This window comes from Fundulus heteroclitus, chromosome 15 (genome assembly GCF_011125445.2).
Source record: "Fundulus heteroclitus isolate FHET01 chromosome 15, MU-UCD_Fhet_4.1, whole genome shotgun sequence".
Classification (NCBI taxonomy): Eukaryota; Metazoa; Chordata; class Actinopteri; order Cyprinodontiformes; family Fundulidae; genus Fundulus; species Fundulus heteroclitus.
Window position 1 is genome coordinate 8230060 of NC_046375.1, and position 20732 is coordinate 8250791.

The 20732-nt window shown below is 40.8% G+C and overlaps 1 protein-coding gene across 1 annotated transcript; it reads left to right on the forward strand.

Annotated features, from left to right (window-relative positions):
* Nucleotides 1-508: 508 nt before the first annotated feature.
* Nucleotides 509-19551, forward strand: ints7 (integrator complex subunit 7). Its single transcript, XM_012869101.3, has 20 exons — nt 509-713; nt 837-966; nt 2890-3036; nt 3154-3291; nt 3398-3444; nt 4831-5030; nt 5107-5229; nt 5308-5425; nt 6200-6334; nt 6459-6556; nt 7994-8233; nt 9845-9982; nt 10070-10276; nt 10362-10556; nt 12917-13020; nt 13110-13178; nt 16417-16549; nt 17521-17619; nt 18873-19058; nt 19148-19551. Exons 1-20 carry the CDS (start codon nt 620-622, stop codon nt 19427-19429), a joined length of 2883 nt encoding a protein of 960 aa, XP_012724555.2. The 5' UTR covers nt 509-619; the 3' UTR covers nt 19430-19551.
* The last annotated feature ends 1181 nt before the right edge of the window (nt 19552-20732 follow it).

Consider the following 20732-nt stretch of genomic DNA (forward strand, 5'->3'; position numbering starts at 1 on the left):
CTTAGATGGTTAAAGGTTAAAGCAGCCTGTTAAACTTCTAATACAACAGTATGTGTTGTACACTCAATGAAAACGAGAGATGACCATTAAGGGAGAAAAATTGTCTGATTTAGCATAATTTGGTCAACTGGAGTCCCTTGCATAGACATTCACAACCCTGAGACATTTTCACGTTAGATCACATCAGAATAAAATCATTTATTGTCCCAAAGTGGGAACGTTCAGGTGATCAGCAGTATAGAATTATGACCCAGACAAGCTGCCAAGCAAACTCTAAAGGGAGCAATCTAATATTTAGTTCATATTATGTCTTACATAATGGTCACTTTTAAAACGAGAAAGCAAAAATGTACAGTATTACTTGAATGCAAGTGAAACAGGTTGTTTAAAAATAAAAACGTCAGTAAAACTAGATAACCCGAACTGCATTTGCAAGGAGACGTGAAGATTTTGTTTAGCTGTGTTGGACTTATTTAGCGCACCCGACGAGGCTCGTTCTATTTTGAAAAGTCAAGACCGGATGTGACGTCGTTGACATGGTTGTCTAAGAACAGCGAGATGCTAGCGCGACTTGTTTGGCATACACCGGCTTGCTTTTAAGCTTCATTTCAAAGCAGACATGTCGCTGTCAACAGCTCGGTCCTTCCTGTCTGAAGCTTGCTATGGGGAGCAGGAGCTGGACGCCAACTCCGCTCTCATGGAGCTGGATAAGGGTGCGTTAGCTAGCAATGCTAACGATGTAGCATAGCGTCTCATTGATTGTGTCCTGGTCGTGTGTGGCGTTCAAGTTGCACCAATCCCGTGGGGAACTGTGTTTGTTTGTTTTTTTTCCCCAGGGCTGCGGTCGGGGAAGCTCGGAGAGCAGTGCGAAGCGGTGGTGTTGTTCCCCAAACTCTTCCAGAAGTATCCCTTTCCGATCCTCATCAACTCGGCCTTTCTGAAACTAGCGGACATCTTTAGGCTCGGGTATGATCGCCTTAAATAGTGACGATGATCCTTCTAAATGCTTAATGCAGGGTCTTTGGGAAACTTTGACAACAATCTAAACATGTTTTAGGTTTATGGTGGTGATAAAAGGGGGCGTTATTGACAGTCTGTCTCTCCAGCCATCCATCTCTTACAACGTCGCACCATCCAAGTGATCATTTCACAATAATGGGGACAATAGTACCTGATATGATCGTGTAACACAGGGGTGTCCAAACTTTTCGGTACATGGGCCAAAATTGTCAAGTAAAATGAACTCGAGGGCCAAAAAAAAAAAAAAAAAAAAAAATAATAATCCCCCCCCCCCCCCCCCCCCAATAATCTGTTCTACAAAATATGATCGTTTTAAATATATAAATTTGTCAGATTTTGTTTTGTAGGAAATGAATGTGTAAATCTTTGTAGATCCAAAGGTTTTATAAAAAGAGTTTTGTTCATTTGTGGTATTAAGGATCGTCATCCAGTTTGCAAATTATTTTGAATAATTTAATTCTGCTCATTACCAATAATAAGCGTAACTGTGTAAATAAAAGAACAGTATAAGAGTCGGTTGTTCTTTAAAAACACTTGCCGTGATTAGCCAATTTTAATAACTGAATTAAAGCGGATTTTAATGCACCAAAGTCTTCATTTGAGTAATTAAATGTCATTAGATAGACGTTACTATGAAGTTAAATAGGGTGTCAAAAGTGTGTTTATTAAAAGATGAATACTTTGAGTTGTACTTAACTTTGTCAGTTGTAAGATTTTAACTTTTCTGTAATAATTTTGCTGAAATTAAAAACAAAAAGCTTCCATCTAACTCAGCTATCTGTGCTGATGGACCAAATCTTTCTTGAAATGCAGTTGTGGGCCACCCAAAATTAGTAGAGGGGCCACACTTTGGGCATTCCTGATGAAACATGACTTCTATTGAGTCTTAAACCTGTGCTTTGCATGTATATGGAAACTTTGGAGTGCTGAAAAACATTTTCATTTCCAAAATGTGCTATTGATCCTTCTTTAAAAGGTTTAAATATCTTCAATGCATAACAATCATTTCTCAAAGATATATTCTTTAAATGTAATGGACAAAGTAATCATAATGTTAGCTTTTTTATTAATGTATAACCCAACCCTAAGTCGTGAGTTTATCATTTTGGCTGCAGATGTGCCAGTCAGGCCTTCCTGGCTGGTACTGATTCCCAACATCTGGCCTCCTGATTCTCTCTGATCCTGGTCATTATTTTTTAACTTTTTTTATTTCTAAGGACTTACTCATTAAAAAAATGTCTGCTGCAGATTCCTTGATTAGAGGCGGTAGTTTCAAAATGCAATAGAAAGTATTTATTTGCAATGTATTAAAGACAAATTAAATACAGCAAAGTGTTTGCAAAAGTTTGGGTTTGTAACATTTTAGCTATTTTTTTACTGAATTCAAACTAAAAATAATAATAAAAAGACCCCCTTTGTTGCGTTAAAAGACTGACAGAGTTTTCAGTGTTAATGCATTTGATAAAGATGGTGAAGAAGCAAATTTTCTTTTCTTGAGTATTCCACCTCAGTTTGACCTGCAATTATACAAAATATTTGCAGCAGAAAATCATATTTATAAGGTATAGGAGGAAATATTCTTGCAATTGCCTTGCACAAACATATTTAAATCCTTTATTCACTTAACAACACCATATATTTATTTGCATTGTATTAAAGACAAATTAAATACAGCAAAGTGTTTGTAAAAGTCAAAAAAAAAAAAAGAATGAATACTTTTTAATAGTACTGTATGATGGATAAAATGCTGTAAATGGTTTCTAAAAGTTTTTTTTTTTTTTCAGAAAGAGCAAAGAGGGGTGCATCAACAGTAACCATTTCTTTACCATCAACATGTTCGTTTAAACAAGCCGCTGTCTCTCTTTCCAGCAACAACTTTCTGCGTCTGTGTGTACTGAAAGTCACGCAGCAGAGTGAGAAACATTTGGAGAAGATTCTCAATGTGGATGAATTTGTTAAGAGGGTGTTTTCAGTCATCCACAGTAACGACCCCGTGGCCAGAGCCATCACTCTCAGGTAAGCTGGTTGGCTCAGAGTTTGCTCCATAACATCAGCAGGAATACCGTTTGACTACCGCTGGGTTAGAAAGAGAAATCACTCATTTTTTTTTTTTTTTTTTTTTCATATGTGCAGGATGCTCGGTAGCTTGGCGTCCATCATCCCAGAGCGGAAGAATGCCCACCACAGCATTCGACAGAGCTTGGACTCTCATGACAACGTGGAGGTGGAGGCTGCCATCTTTGCGGCTGCGAGTTTCTCTGCGCAGTCAAAGTAAGAAAAAAAAAAAAAACATAACTTGAACTCTGACGTATCGTCTAAAAATGATATGATCGCTCTCTGTCTCAGATGTTTAATCTGTCTTGTTTTTACTTCTCAGAGACTTTGCGGCTGGAATTTGTAACAAAGTCAGTGAAATGATCCAAGGTAAAACACGTCTCTAAACAACAGATTTCTTGTTACCACGCTTCCAAAAAGCCCATATTTTTTCACTTTAATAGTTGTTATGTTGAAGTATTCCCCAACCGACCTGCGGTTTTCAGCTGAAACTCGGCCCGATCCAAACAATTCTCGCACCACCGAAGAATCGGCCCAAAAAGGGCAAAAACTTGTGCAGTGTACGCCCGGCTTTAAGCTTCTGATACACTAAAATTCATGGTTCTATAATGAGGAGCTGGAGGAAAAGTGTCCCCAAACCATGACCCTTCCACCTCCGTGCTTCTGATGTCCAAATTATTACATTTTTGACTGGTGGTTATTATTAATATTATTATTATTATTCCGAAATTCCCGGTCTTCCACTTTATTCTTTCTGACAAACTTCAGTCTGATTTTTATGTTTTCTGTTTTTCTTAGAGGGCAACGTTTTCCTCCTTGCGCTGGAGAAAGCGTTTTTAAAATTTCCATGTAAAAAAAAAAACAAAAAAACGAAACCCTCCTTTTTTTCAAGTCATAACGCTTGAATTTTTCACTATTATCAAAAAGTACCCGTGTATCCGACCATCTGAATATGTTAACCTCACTTCATAGGATGTCCTAATTTGTAGGGCTGAACAATTAATCGCATTTTCAGTATAATCACGATTTAAAAAAAAAAACGCAATTTCCAAATCGCAGAGTCTGCAATTTTTGGCTATGTAACAATTAGTGAATTAGACACGTCCATTAGGTTTTGGTAAAATGTTTAAAGTGGGTTTGCCTCCACATGGAAAGGAAGACAGTTGCAGCAGTGAGATAATCTAATTTTATTACTTGTTTTAGAGTTTATATAATCATGCATAGCATTAAGTACAGGTCAATCAGTTTAATACATAGACCTGTTTGTTGGTTGGACTTTATGTTCAACAAGGATTGATCTCCAAATCAACTAAAAGCTGTTCTCTTGAATAATATTCTGATTAATAGAAGCATTAAAAGTTCTTGTTTTGAATAGTCCTTGTTTACAAATGTCTTTATTTAGAGGCCATTTTTGTTGCTTGTGGTTAACGCAGAGAAAAGTCAAAATTGCAATTTTGGTTGAAATATATCGTAGGCAGAACGCAATAATTTCTGCTCTGAGTTTAGATGCTGCGGGTCTTTAGCACCTAATCTGCACAGCGAGGAAACCAAATGATTTGTTGTTTGTATATGTTTAAAAAGACATGATAAATTAAACTGGGGGAAAAAATCGCAATATTAAGAAAAAAAATCGCAATTAGATTATTTTCCAAAATCGTTCAGCCCTGCTAATTTCCCCCCCCCCAGCGCTGTGTTGTTAGTGTCAGGGTGGACGGCGGCGTGTTAACGTCTTGCTGCCCTCCCCTACGACGGCAGGTCTGGACACGCCGGTGGACCTGAAGCTGAAGCTGATCCCCATGCTGCAGCACATGCACCACGACGCCAGCCTGGCCTCCAGCAGCCGGGAGCTCCTGCAGCAGCTGGTCAACTCCTACCCCTCCACCCCCATGGTCATCGTCTCGCTGCACACATTCACGCAGCTGGCCGCCTTCTCGCTCATCGACATCCCCAAGCAGGTAGTGCCTAATCAAAAGCGCGTCGTGTTTTGCTCTGGAAGAAAACGCCGTCTGCTAAGCTTTCAACCTTCTGCAGTTGCAGCTCCTCCTTCAGTACCTGAAAGACGACCCGCGGAAAGCCATAAAGAGACTTGCTATAAATGACTTAAAGCTCCTGGCTAAAAAGGCTCCTCACCTGTGGATCAGAGAGAATACTCAGGTAGAAAATGCTGCCGGTCGCATCGCGCCGCCGCTGTGAGTTCTGGCTTTAAGGTGTAACGTCTTTTAATCCTTTCAGACTCTGTGCGAGTGTGCTTTGGCCATGCCTTACAACAGTTTGAAGCTGGGAATGCTGGCTGTCCTCTCCACTCTATCTGGGACCATAGCCATCAAGCAGTACTTCAGCAGCGCTGCAGGTAAGCCGACCTTTAATCGCATGCTCGTACGATCGTTAAAAACACGACGAGGTTGAACTTCCCACTAGGGCTGAACAATTAATCGCATTTTCAATATAATCGCGATTTAAAAAAACGCAATTTCCAAATCGCAGAGTCTGCAATTTTTGGCTATGTAACAATTAGGGAATTAGACGCGTCCATTAGGTGTTGGTAAAATGTTTAAAGTGGGTTTGCCTCCACATGGAAGGGAAGACAGTTGCAGCAGTGACATAATCTAATTTTATTACTTGTTTTAGAGTTTATATAATCATACATAGCATTAAGTACAGGTCAATCAGTTTAACACATAGACTTGCTTGTTGGTTGGGCTGTATGTTCAACAAGGATTGATGTCCAAATCAACTAAAAGCTGTTCTCTTGAATAGTATTCTAATTAATAAAAACATTAAATGTTCTTATTTTAAATAGTCCTTGTTTACAAACATCTTTATTTAGAGGCCATTTTTGTTGCTTGTGGTTAACGCAGAGAAAAGTCAAAATTGCAATTTTGGTTGAAATATATTGTAGGCAGAACGCAATCATTTCTGCTCTGAGTTTAGATGCTGCAGGTCTTTTAGCAACTAATCTGCACAGCGAGGAAACAAGTTGATTTGTTGTTTTGTATATGTTTAAAAAGACATGATAAATTAAACCGGGGAAAAAAAATCGCATTAAATCGCAGTATTAAGAAAAAAAATCGCAATTAGATTATTTTCCACAATCGTTCAGCCCTACTTCCCACCCCCTCCCCAGGTGGCTCCTCCATCCCCCTGCGGCTCACCGACCTGGTGAAGCTGGCTCAGGAATGCTGTTATCACAGCAACCTGTCGGTGGCGGCCCACGGCGTGCTGGTGCTTTCCAACATCGCCATTTCCTGCCCGGAAAAAGGTTGGTTTCTGCTGGACAGCGGCCCGTTTTGAGGTTCTTCCTTCGGCTCAGATTCCCCCTCGGCGGATTTATCCGAGAGTCTCTTTGATCGGGCGCCGTCGCCGTTGTTGGTTTTCCTCCTCAGACATCGTGCAACTGGAGCAGGACACAGTGTTGGGAGTGGAGTCCCTCCTGATGCTGTGCAGCCAGGACAGCAGCCCCGGTGCTCAGGCCACTCTCAAAGTAAGGCAGTAATTGAAACGCAAACAAAATGAATGAAAACTGTTCATTTTATGACATTTATTGTGTCTTAAGGATCAAAACCTGAACTGTTTTAGATTTAAATCCTCACTGCAGATTAACATGGTTATTTAACTGTGTTATTACTCATTTATAACGTCTTACAACAAATGATGCCCCTGTTCAACTAATGCTGGGTCATAAAGAAGTTGTGAATCACAGTGCTGCCTGTAGGAAGTGATCTTTTTTTTATATATATTTAAATTATGCTTTTCATAAAGCTTTACAGATTTGTGCTGCTTTTAAATATTACAAATGTTTCAGATAGTCAACTTTAAATATTTACTTTAAGTCTTTTTCACACCACAGTGGACACATTTTCTCTGTTCTTCTTTGAAGAATTGTTTTAATTTAACCATCAAAACCTTGTTTAATGTTGTGCCACAACAACGTATTCATGTTTGGGAGTGGACTTTGACTAGGCCACTCCAAAACCTACCTCAGAATCCTATTTTTTTTTTTTTTTTGGTTGTTTGTTTTTAAGCTCTTCATATTTTTGTTTTTCTTGATTTTGGTGCAACTCGTTTGAGCTTAAAGCTGCAATCTGATCGCAGGATGTTACCCTTTAGGATTTTCTGATGGAGGAGAATTCACTGCTAAATAATTAAAGGAACACCATTTATTCAGAGTATTATATCATATATGGAATATTTATCTGGCTGGTTCAGTAGTACAGGTTTCAGTGTTGGCTGCTCTGGTCTTGATTAAATTAACAGGTGAACTAAAGGGGCAACAATGAGACGACCCTGAAAGAGGAATGGTTGTGCCGATCGAGGCCACGGACATTTTTTTTCCCTTCTCATCTTTTCAAACCGCTTTCCTGTAATTTAGTATTTGCTCAGATTCACTACCGGTAGCATGAGGCGACGCCTGGACCCTAGAAAAGTTGCACAGGCAGTCCAACGCCACCATGTGTGCCGTTGCCAGAAGGTTTGCTGTGTCTCCCAGGACAGACTGAACAGCATGGAGGAGATTCCCTGAGAGAGACAATTACTCTGGGAGAGCAGGAGCAGCAGTCAGTGTTGGTCTGGAGAGGAATATTCATTGGCAGGAAGCACAGACGTGTAGAAATATGTGGCAACAGTATGCAGGCAGTTCCTGGAGGATGAAGGATGACTGATCTCCAGCCTCCCCTGACCTAAATTCAATAAAACGTCTCTGAGACGTCATGTTTAGGTCGTTTTCTTCAAATAATGTGGCTTCCTCTTGTTCCCAACACGTCCCATATCAGTTTGGATAACCAGCCGCACATTTTCTACCACAAAAAAATAAAAACAGCAGCTAGCAGCAGTTTATTCAGACAGATGCTCATCTTCTTCCACCTCGTATTTAGCTCCAGAAGTACGCCTCGTCTTTCCCCCTTTTGTGTGTTCACCGCAGACGGCGCTCACCTCGCTCGTCAAGCTGCTGAAACATCGGCCTCACCTCAGCCAACCAGCTGTGGAGTTCCTGCTCGGCCAGCTCCACCTATCCTGCGACTCCTCCAGCGTGCTCCTGTGCCACGCCCTCGCGGCCATCGCCAACCACCTGCCCGTGCTGGGAGACGGCATGCTGGGGGATCTGGTCGATCTGTACCGGGTGGCCGGTCACTCCTCCACCGGCGAGCAGCAGGAGCTTCTGGTGAGTTCTCAAAGCTATGGTGCATTCAGGAGCATGGGACATTTCAGTTTTACAACAAAAACGGAACAGAACTTAACTCATACAATAATGTATTTATCCAGAAACAAGTGTGGGCTTTCTTACAATACTGAATGCTCTATAATTGTATTTCTGTTATTTTTGATTCTGCACATCTGCTAGCTTTTTATTAAAAAAAATCTATATTATTACAGCAGCAAATTATCAAAGTTTTTCAAAGCCTGTTTAAAAGCTCCAAATGGGGCTTCAGATCATACAGCAACAATTGTGCTGTCATTGTTTTACAGGGCAGAATTTGCATTTGCTGACTCTTGTCCTTTAACTACTGATGGATATACAGGAATAGAGTCATACAAGTGTCAATTCCCAATTCCGCTTTTTTAAGGTTCACATTCAGTTCTCAAAAATTAAATGTTGAACATGGGTCAATACTCATTAAAACCTTAAAGTAATCAAAAAGTAATTAGTTACATTACTTTTTAAAAGTAATCGAAAAAGTTACACTGCAATAGCGTACCGCGCACGTGACGTCATCGACTCAAGAGCAACGCCCCTTTTGCCGCTTAGGTAGGGCATACAGGAGAGAACGCACGGATAACCCAGCTATTACAAGCGCAACAGAAACAGCGATATGACCGACTTTACAGCCGTTAAACTTTCCCAAGACGATGTCCCAGGCGCACGGATTACTGGTCGAACTGTCGAAGAACACACCAACCTTCAGCTCAAACGATGGCTTAAGTGTGGAGGGCTTAAAAAGACTGGAAAACTGGCCGAGTTGATGAACGGTAAGCTTTGGGTTTTTTTCCTGCGCGGCGGTCATGGCAGCGTCGGCCGTTTTTTTTTTGTTGTTGTTTGCAATCACCGTCCAGGGATCGGTATATGTTTAATGTTTGTCTCATTTGAAATGTTTTTGAGTAAGCTGTCCTGGTAGCAGGCTATCATGTTAGCGCCTGCTACCATGATAGCCTATATGCTATCATGGTAGCAGGCGCTTCAATATTAACATGTCGGCCACCAAAATACTCTTACCTTGACTTGATGTCGCTGGAATTGGGTCAGGATGTTCTTCGGTTGTGCCCTTTGCTCCGACAAAATGCTTGCTACATATGTACTTGAATTTGGTAACTTTTTCCGGGTTGAACTGTTGTGTAGGCCGACCGCCCCGGTCCCAGCGCACACATTTCTCCTTGGCAGTCTTGAAGAAAACATCCTTCATATGCGGCCGATCAGCGTACCTCGAGTCGCTGTTGCACATTCCATAGCAACAATGTTTAAAAACCATGGTCTTAGATTTGGAAAAAGCAGTCGTTTACCGAGTAAAACCTAGGCTAACGCACGTCTCTTTTACAGCGACACAGCGGCGGACTATGCAAGCTTGCCCTACTGCGTACCACGTGATGTGACGTCATCGTGACGTTACGTTTCTAAAAATAGCTCGCTCGCGGTACGCAATTACATTTTAAACAAAGTAACTTGTAACTGTAACGGATTACATTTTTAAAGTAACTTACCCAACACTGGTTCTCAGTCACCCTGCGACGGACATTTTCCAGCTGGAGTTTCCCCCTCATAGGACTTTGATCGCCGCAGGTTTCCCTGGCGACGGTGATCTTCGTGGCCAGCCAGTCGTCCCTGTCGTCCGAGGTGAAGACGGTCATCAAACAGCAGCTGGAGAACGTCGCCAACGGCTGGACGGTCTACCGCATCGCGCGGCAAGCCTCGCGCACGGTGGGTGAATACCACCGGGAAGGCGAGGCTTCAAAAAACACCGGCGAGGAGACTTAACGTGCTCGTTGTCCCCTCCTCCCCCCGCAGGGATGCCACGAGTTCTCCAGCGAGCTTTACCAGTGCCTCCGCACCCGTGTGGCGTCGGAGCATTTCTACTTCTGGCTGAACAGCCTGAAGGAGTTTTCCCAGGCAGAGCAGTGCTTGAGTCACGTGGAGGAGGGAGACTACAGCGGGGCCATGAGCGCCATCGCCGAGGCCCTGCGCTCCTACCAGAAGGGCATCGCCTCCCTGACGGTGAGCTCCCGAGGGAGAGCCGAGTTCGGCGCCGTACCCTATTGCCGCTTTTTTGCGAGGTGCGATTAATCTGTCTCCCCCGCAGGCTGCCAGCACTCCTCTGAGCCCGCTCACGTTCCAGTGTGAGTTCATTAAGCTGCGCATCGACACGCTGCAGGCCCTGTCGCAGCTGATCTGCACCTGCAACAGCCTGAAGACCAGCCCCCCCCCGGCCATCGCCGCCACCATCGCGCTCACGTCAGGCAACGAGGTCCAGCGCTGCGGCCGCATCTCAATGCAGGTGAGAGGTGGATCCTTAGAGCAATCGGGACAATTGATCGCATTTTCAATATAATCACGACTTTAAAATAACGCAATTTCCAAATCGCAGAGTCTGCAATTTTTGGCTATGTAACAATCAGGGAATTAGACAAGTCCATTAGGTGTCGGTAAAATGTTTAAAGTAGGTTTACCTCCACATGGAAGGGAAGACAGCTGCAGCAGTGAGATAATCAAATTTTATTACTTGTTTTAGAGTTTATATAATCATACATAGCATTAAGTACAGGTCAATCAGTTTAATACATAAACTTGCTTGTTGGTTGGACTTTATGTTCAACAAGGATTGATGTCCAAATCAACTAAAAGCTGTTCTCTTGAATAATATTCTGATTAATAGAAACATTTAAAATTCTTGTTTAAAATAGTCCTTGTTTACAAACATCTTTATTTAGAGGGCATTTTTGTTGCTTGTGGTTAACGCGGAGAAAAGTCAAAATTGCAATTTTGGTTGAAATATATTGTAGGCAGAACGCAATCATTTCTGCTCTGAGTTTAGATGCTGCGGGTCTTTTAGCAACTAATTTGCACAGCGAGGAAACAAGTTGATTTGTTGTTTGTATATGTTTAAAAAGAGATGATAATTTAAACTGGTAAAAAATTTGCATTAAATCGCAATATTAAGAAAAAAAATCGCAATTAAATTATTTTCCAAAATCGTTCAGCCCTAATCGGGACGACGTATAGTATCATACAAAACTGTTTCCTTTTCTTCAGGCTATGACCGCCGACTTTAATGTATTTTGTTGGGGTTTCATGTGAGAAGCTGACAAAGACGGTTACATATTTGTGTGGTTGAGGAAACCAGAAGTCGGTCCCAGCTGGAAGTTAATGAAGTCGTATTAAAGCCACTGGCCTTAGGTTTAGGTTTCTCATCCACGAGGGTTAGGGTTAGCTCTCAGGGGAGGGGATAAACCGCAGGTATTAAATTAGGTTTAGGCATTAAATCCCCCGACCTTAAGTCTAGGTCTCCTTACCTTTCTCTCGGTCTCGGCATACTGCACGAAGAAGAAATGTGCAAAACCTCCAGTGTGAACGTCTGGCCTTCATTGTAAAAGTGGCGGCGCCCTGCAGCTGCCTCTCATCAGACTTGATGTTTAAGATTAATAGAGCTAAATGGTAGTGATGGCGAGATGAAGCCTTTTGAAGCACTGAAGCTTTCCATCCAGATGCTAGGCAATTTATTTATATAGCACAATTCAGTACAGAGACAATGCAAAGTGCTTTACATGATTAAAATATAGGAATAAAAGCAAGTAGGGATAGAATGTAGAAACAAAAAAGTACATTAAAAACAGTTTAACTAGAACATTCAAAGGCAATTTTGTTTAAAATGTGTTTTTAATCTTGATTTAAAGGAACTCAGGCTTTCCGCACCTTTACAATTTTCTGGAACTTTGTTCCAGACAAGTGGAGCATAGGAACTAAATGCTGCTTCTCCATGTTTGGTTCTGGTTCTAGGTATGCAGAGTATGCTGGAGCCAGAAGACCTTAGTGGTCTGGAGGGTTGATACACTGATAACAAGTCTGTGATGTATTTAGATGCTAAGCCATTTAGGGATTTATAGACTAACAGAAGTATTTTAAAGTCTATTCTCTGAGATACAGGGAGCCAGTGTAAGAACTTTAGAACTGGGGTGATGTTCTCTACTTTCTTAGTCTTAAGATGCTCCACTGTGGTGTTGGGGCTTCATTTGCTCTACTGTGCCATCCAGTGGACAGTAAATGTATAACAAGCAGGGTGATTATTGGACACGAATTCAGCGTTTGAAGCTTTAAACTGAATAAATGAATGCCGTGTGTGGGACGGCTGGCTTTCAAGGCTTCTGTCACCGACACAAGCCTCGATACGCGCTGCGGAAAAACATCTGCCTTGATTAGTCGACACGTCGTTAATAAATAGAGCAACCCTGGAGGAAAAACTGGCTGCAAAAAAAAACTTAGGACTGGGTCAGAGGTTCACCTTCTACTTTAAACGGTCGCTAGATCAAAGCTAATTTATTATGTAGTTAAGCGCCACTACAGGACATGCCAGTAAATTTAAGTTTTGTGGTTTTAAATGACGAAAAGTGAAACAAGGTCACAGTTTTGAATAATTTTGCAAGGCACAGTGTAAATATTTATAAAAAAACGTGTGTGTGTGTGTGTGTCTGCTACTATACATTACCTGCAGCAGAAGCTCCAATCACGTTTCAGCCAGACTTAAATTGTCTTTGATATAAGGGTCCATGTGTCGTGCCGTGTCGGTCGCTGATGAGAAGGACTTGTACGTTAGAGTGGAGTAAACCTGCCCTGATGTGTTTAATCACTTTTTCCCCCCAGATGAAGGTATGCATGGATGAGTTCAGAGCTCTCGCTGCCCGCTACGCTGATTTGCACCAGTCGCTCTTCGACGCAGACTACGCTACCCTTCGCAACGTGGAGCTGTATCCTTATACATCCATCCGTGCCAGTCAGAGCCTGGCCATCCCGGCTCCTCCGCTCTTAATTTATTTCTCCTCAACTGTGTGTTCAGACAACAGCAGAGCTGCTTGCTGGTCTCCTATGTAATCGAAGCTCTGATCCTGGACCCACAGGCAGCCAGGTGAGAGTGGCTGCTCGTTGTTCGTCCAAACACCTGAAAAACAATCCTGTAGCCAGACTATATTTTGCTTGTTGATTTGAGATACTGTTGTACCGATACCAGTATGGGACGGGGCTCCGATCCAGCACTAAAATGGTGGTATCAGCGAGTACCAACAAATAGGGCACGATACCATTTTGATGTTTGTATGTCACTTGAACGCAGACTTCTCTCTCCCGACTAGGATTATACATGTTGTATATCTAGAATGTTATATATCCAGATTACTGGATCAATGTGTGCTTCTGTGCTTGTTGTGTCTCTGTTCTGTCTTCTGTAACCCCAGTCGGTCGAGGCAGATGACCGTTCATACTGAGCCGGGTTCTGCTGGAGTTTTTCCTTCCCATTAATGGGGAGTTTTTCTTTCCACTGTCACTTCATGCTTGCTCAGTATGAGGGATTGCTGCAAAGCCATGTACAATGCAGACGACTCTCCCTGTAGCTCTACGCTTCTCCAGGAGTGAATGCTGCTTGTCGGGACTTTGAAGCAATCAACTGGTTCCCTTTTATATAGGAAATTTTTGACCAATCTGTATAATATGATTGATTTTGACTTTGTAAAGTGCTTCAAGATGACATGTTTCATGAATTGGCGCTATATAAATAAAATTGAATTGAATTATATAAGTTCATGAAAGTTATACTATTTTGGCATTTGAGAGCCAAAACTCAGAGTTTAAAAGAGATTATTCAATTATTAATGTAATTTTACTGTTGAACTACTATTATACATGTTATAGTTTCACGAATGTTGCACTATTTTGGCCTTTGAGAGCCAAACTTTATTCAACTATTGTCACCCATTCCAGGTAGGCAATAAAAAGTTCTACTAAGTAGTATGCAGTTCTTCATATATACACACACATCAATTTCAAACAGATGGTATCGGTATGGGCCAATACTGCACAGCCTGGTATCAGGTATCGGTATCGGGGCAAAAAATGGCATCGCTGCAACACTTATTTGAGATGAAGTTGAAGAATTTCAGAGGGAGTCATTTGTCTTCGTTATTCCATCCACTTTGTGTAATGGCATCGTTTTACTGCCCTACAGCACGACGCCTGATGCTCGGGAGACGGCGACGTACTTAGCTTTTTAAAGCCCTGCGTCGACTGCTCCAAAAACGTTTTCCATTGTGGCCAAAAGAAGCAAAATCTTTGTATAGAGTTTCAGTCGAGCTTGAAGGTGTTTGGACAGAGGGGAGTAGAGAAAATCTAAGGTTTTGTTGTTTTTTGTTTTTGTTTTTTCAAATTCACTGGAGTTGTCAAAATACCATCCTAAAAAAAAGAACTTCTCAAATAAATCATTAAAAGCAGAAAATGGAGGAAATACATGCTCAGGATGAGTACATGTAAACTTCTCAGCCGAGCTGTAAATGCAAACAATAACAGCTTTTAGCAGCTAGCCATTTAAAATGTAACCTCAAGCTGACCGCATGCTCGTTTGTTAGAGAGGCAGCTTTAATATTGTATACAGAGGAAGATGCATATTCCTCTGTATATAATAAGGGACTCTAAACCCACATTCTCAAGGCTACGCTATTTTCAGGGACTGGACCCAAGACTTAAAGTCAACTTCTTTTTGCAGATAAACTGGGCCTAAGGGTGCCGCTTTAATGTTACTGTGCAATTTTTTTTCAACCATTTTTATATGTTCTGCAATATTTTTCCCAAGCCGTCTTCAGGCTTCCCTCTTAGGGTTTAACGTAGCTGAATTTCACTATCGGTTCAAGTGGTGCATGTTTTCGTCACCATAGCCCTGCGTTTGGGTATAAAAGCATCTCAGCCAGACATGCCACAAAAATATCATTACTGACTTTATTTTCAATTCAATCCAATCCACTTTATTTATATAGCACATTTAACAACATTAAAAGTTTCCAATGTGCTGTACATAACAAAAAAATAAACTAAAAAGGACACAGATTTTAATAAAAGAATCTTAGAACAATAACATCAATCAGAAGATAAAATAAAATGCCACAAAGACAAGTTTTTCTAATGCACAGAATTTTAAAATGAAAAACGATTCAAAACATTAACATTCTCTTATTGCACACAAAAAACAATTTTAGAACAGTCAGTGTGAATAAATAAAAAGTTATTCACACTGACAATGAGAACAAAAACAATTATGTTAAATTAAAATAAGCTAGCAACTGTAGCAGCAAAATCTCTTCTCTCCCAAACACACACTGAATAAATAAATTTTGTGCGAACCAAAGGTGCATGGAGCGGTCCATACTTTAATCTCCTAATTAAAAATTGTCTAAGTCATAATATTGCCAGAACAAAGCAGCAATGATATGAGAGTAAAGTCGTGATATTACCAGAAATAAAAGCTTCTATGATGAGAAGAAAGCTTCGATGGTTATCAAGATCTGACATGATGTGATCTGCTTAAGAAAACTGCAGCCACAGCCTAAGCCCAGCATTTTAACGCGGGGGGAGTGCTGAGGTTTATTTTAGTGCAACAACGGTTCAGTGAAAAAAATATTATATGAACACCCTGCTTTGTAGACCAGCTTTGCACATGTGTGATTCATTAGAAATGTGGACAGTCAGTGGAAGTCTCCAACAACACAGAGAAAGGTTGCTAGATTTGCCGCTAGTCACTTTTCTGGAAAAAAAAAAAGGTCATTAACATGTTATGAAAACTCACTAAATATTGGGATCTCTCTCTTTCCCTGATTGATTAATTCACTGATCAATTATGTTTAGCGTTTGTTGTTGCTTTGAATCTTAGCAATGACACAGAAACTGCTCTCCTCCACTGCCTCGGCAGCGCCGGCTTCGGGCATCGTTGGGCCAGCGACTCGGACTGATAACGCTCAGCCCCGCTGGCCTCTACAAAGCCTCCCTCAAACTTCGGTGAAGGGGGCTGAAAAATCCTCCGCCTCAAAAGATCCGTGGCCAGACCACCAGTGTCGCCCTGGTCGCTCTTCATGTTTCAACATGTCACTTTCCCTCATCCTGACCACAGCACAGCTTAGCCTCCAACACCACTCATAGCCACACTTAGCCCCGCCCCTCAGGGTCTCTTAGCACCGCCCACTCTTTTTTTTTTTTTTTTTTTCAGATGTTGGCCAGGGGGGCATTGAAGAGTAATATTAATATTTCCGCTGTCTTTATACCCCATCCCCAGGAGGCCTCCTCCAGCTAACATCGATGACCTGCCTGCACTGTTTTCTGTCCTCTAGTTTCCAGGAGCACGGCACGTCGGGGTCCGTTCAGACGGAGAGCGAATACGAGCGGCGGATGATGTCGGTCTTTAACCATGTGCTCGACGAGGTAGAAGGACTGTCCAAGAAACACCCGCCCGTTTCACACCTGGTGAGACTATAACCGCGATCTGAGTTTGAAATAAACTCCTCTGCTTCTTTTTTTTTTTTTTTTACTGCTTTGCTGTGAGATCTAAGACTGTCATTCAGCTGACATTTCAGTTTGTATTTGAGCCGGGTGTGGATTAGGACTTTAATCCTGAAAAGTGTTTAAAAAGGATAATTGCATTATTGCACAGTATGGAAAATCATGAAAGTTTCTGAAATTGGATTTCATTATCATCCAGGTCTGAATAAGGGTGTAAAAATAAGGAAATCTTTTTTATTTTTTTTATTTTTCTGACTTTATTTCCCTGCCCCCGTTGTCCGAGCGTTACCATTTCTTCTGTCCCTCTTTGTTTCTTCTTTTTCTCTTTCCTTATGTCCTTCCTGCCTTGATCTTAATTCCTTTTCATTCATTCCATGTCTTTATTGATTTATAAAGTGCTTTATCACATCCGAGTAAAAAGACACAACAATAAAATAATAAAAACTTTAATGGTCTTTGTGCCTTTTCATCCTCCATGTTCTTTCTTTTTGTGTCTCCTCTCTCTCTCCCTTGTGTCCTCTTTTCCTTTTTGCTGTCTATCCTTCCCTGTGTCCTACCTCCCTTTTCGTATTTTGTTCATTCTGTCGCTTCTTTCGTGTCTTTCCTGGCTTGTCCTATTTTCCTTTTGTACTTCTTTTCTGCCTGGTGCTCTTTCTTTCTTTTATATCCTTCCTCTCTCTTCATCCCTTTTTCTCTTCCCTTCCTTCCCTCTCTCCTCCTAGTTTCTGCTGTTTTATTCCTAGGTTTCATGTTTTAAACCTGACCAACGTTAGAAACATCTTCCAAAAATTTGTGGTGGACTTTTGTCATGTAAAATGAGCGTAAAGAAAAGCAGATTTTAATCAGTAAAAGTCTGGAATTTTATATATATAAAAATTATGTTTGACGTCATTATTTTTGCTCTGTTGTCTAAAAGTGAGTTGTTTGTTTTCCAGCATACCAATTGTCTCTGCGATGCGGTCATAGCCTTGCTCAAGGTGCCGCTGTCTTTCCAGAGATATTTCTTCCAGAAACTCCAGTCGACCAGCATCAAGGTAATTGCTGTAAATAACTTTAAATCTGGTAACGAATCACAAATACTAAAATCAAACCAGCAGCGCAGTCTAACTTGTTTAATTGTTGTGTTAACATTCTTGCCTCCCTTGTTGAACAACGGTTGTTGCTACACGTTGGTAGAAAATATTTATTTCTAGAAAGAGTTGCACTGAGTTGTTGACTTTGCAGCAATCTTTAGTGGAAGAGAAGCGCTCCGTGTTGATAGGAGCAATACCTCCAGCAGAACCAGGCTCACTCTCTGCCGGTTATTTTGTGGTGAGACTCCAGGCGGGATTCGAACCGGAAGCACCTAATCATAATCAGTTACTATAGTGCTCTAAATATAGCTACACGTAAATAAATTGTTTTTTTTGGCCTCCTTTCAGAAAGTGAAACGTAAAGACAAGTCTCTCGTTATTTGGAGAATTTGTTAAGCTTCCCTCTGGACGGCAGGGCAGCAGGAGGACCACGTTTATAAAAGAAATCATTCATCCCAAACACAATAATGTGGCTCAACTTGGACTTAGCTTTATTTGTTATTTTGTATGCACAAAGTGCGTACAGAACGAAATTTCGTTTGCAAACAGCTTGAAAAAAATCACAGTAAATTGCACTAATTTTCAGGATAAAGGTAAAGATGCAGCAGCGATTTATGTAAACAATTTGAAATGTAAACAATGTAAAACAATGTAACAATGTAAACGATGCAGGGGAAATAGACAGTGTGCTATTCACGGTATCCAGGAGACTATTGACCATTGTCTCTTTGTGACCTTGTTGTAGTTAATTTCATAATTTATTGTAAGTGTTGTGTTTTTTACTACCACGTGAAGCCAAAGGCAAATGTCCACACTTGATTATTATTATTATTATTGTTATTGTTATTATTATTATCATAGTATTCATCCATCACACAGAATGCAATATTTTGCGCCTGGATTGTTTATAATTTTGATGACTATAGCCTACAGATGTTGAAAAATCATAAATCAGTGGCTCTGAAAATCAAATGTTGCTTTAGATCAATAACAAAATAGATATTTTAAGCCTAATTGTTAGGCGTTAGCTAAGGTGAGAAGGGGTGTCTTTTATTGTTTCTTATTAAAAGGATGATTTCTTAGAAATACAAGCATTCTTACATGCTGAAACTTTGACCTTGCTGTATTTTTTTTATGCCAGAGAACAATGAAACTGCTCCCCCCCCTCCAACCACACCTGAAAGAAAAATTTCTTGTGTTTTGTATTTTCGCAGCTGGCTCTCTCTCCATCACCACGGACTCCAAGCGAGCCCATCCCGGTCCAGAGCAGCCAGCAGCTGACTCTGAAGGTGGAGGGCGTGGTACAACACGGCTCCACCCCGGGACTCTTCAGGAAGATCCAGTCTGTTTGCCTCAACGTCACATCGGTCCTACAGAGCAAGACCGGGCCTGACTACAAAGTACGCTTTCCCGCCTCCTTTTTTTGTTTCAGAGGAAACATTCTGCTTCATGCATAAATGTGTGTCTCATTTTCCTTTTTTCTTTTCAGATACCACTTGATAGTAAAACAAATGAGATCGAGCAGCGAGTAGAACCTCACAACGACTACTTCAGCACCCAGTTCCTGCTAAATTTCTCCGTCCTGGGCACGCACGTGGTCACCGTGGAGGCGTCTGTGGTGGACGAGAGCGGCATCGAGTGGAAGACGGGGCCAAAGACCATGGTGTCCGTCAAATCCCTGGAGGATCCTTACTCCCAGCAGCTGCGCCACCAGCTGCAGCAGGGTGGCGCTCAACCTGCCCCACAGAGGAGTTCATACATTCGCTTTTAGTCTAAATGTCAACGAAAAAAAGTTTTTTCTTTTACGATTTGAGCGCATTGACTTTGTTTTGTCTTGTAGAAAATGTTTATATTGTTTTCCTACAATTATTAAAAGACTGTCTCATTTAAATACGTTTGACTTAATCATTTATAAAGTAGGAGTGGTTGGTCTCAGAAGATCCTTCAGACTTGAGTATATCCGTCCATCGTCTATTAGCGCTTGTCCTTGCAGTGTGGCAGGGGGCTTGTGCCTATCTCCAGCTGTGATTGGACGAGAGGTGGGGTGCAACCTGGACAGGTCACCGGTCTGTCACAGGGAAACACAGAGACACACAGAAGACAAACAACCACTGGCCCTCACTCATGCCTTAGGGCCAATTTAGATGTGATGTCTTAAACGTCCTTGTTGTCATCCTTTCCACATAATGTGATACTGTACAAAGCCACTAGGGGGCAGAATATGAACGTAACAGAATATTCCTAGTTGGTTAAAACATAAATACGTTTTAGAGACTGACATTTATATATATATATATATATATATATATATATATATATATATATATATATATATATATATATATATATATATATATATATATATATATATATATATATATGACAGCGGCAAAGACTGAGTTACACAGAATGGTAATAAAAAAACAAGATGATCTGATCTAAAGTCAGTTCTAAAGCAACAAAGAGCGTGCTTTATCAGAAACACACACTACTGACTCAATATAATCCAACATAATAAAATTGTATAAATGAAAATATTTTGAGCTGCATCTCTTTAAGATGAATTGAAAAAGGGGTCAGTTTCTCTGTGTGTGTCCATATATATATATATATATATATAATTATTTATTTTTAATACATATGCATACGAAGTCGAGCCATCAGTGCTTGACAGCAGGGAGTCTGCGCAGTCAAAGGCTAGCGTTAAACGGGCACCAACATAAAGTTACCCGGAATAAAATCTTTACTTCCGCTGGGATTTTTCACAATTAAAGTCCAATTTTAGGTTCCAGTTGAACAGTAAAATATGGTTTTATCATTCGGTATTCATTAAAATTTTAGGACAAACCTTTATAATAATTGGATATTTTCTGATTTAATTTTCAAGCATTCTAGCGTTTAATTATTGCAGTATTTTAAAACATTATTCTATTATTCATTATTCTTCTCACTTTTGAAATGCTTCATTAGCTTAGTTTTTCTGATCTTTTCCAAGGTTGTTTTAAATTGCATAATAAATCAAGAAATAATGATTAACCTATTGAATTACATATTAAAGTTTTTATTATTACAAG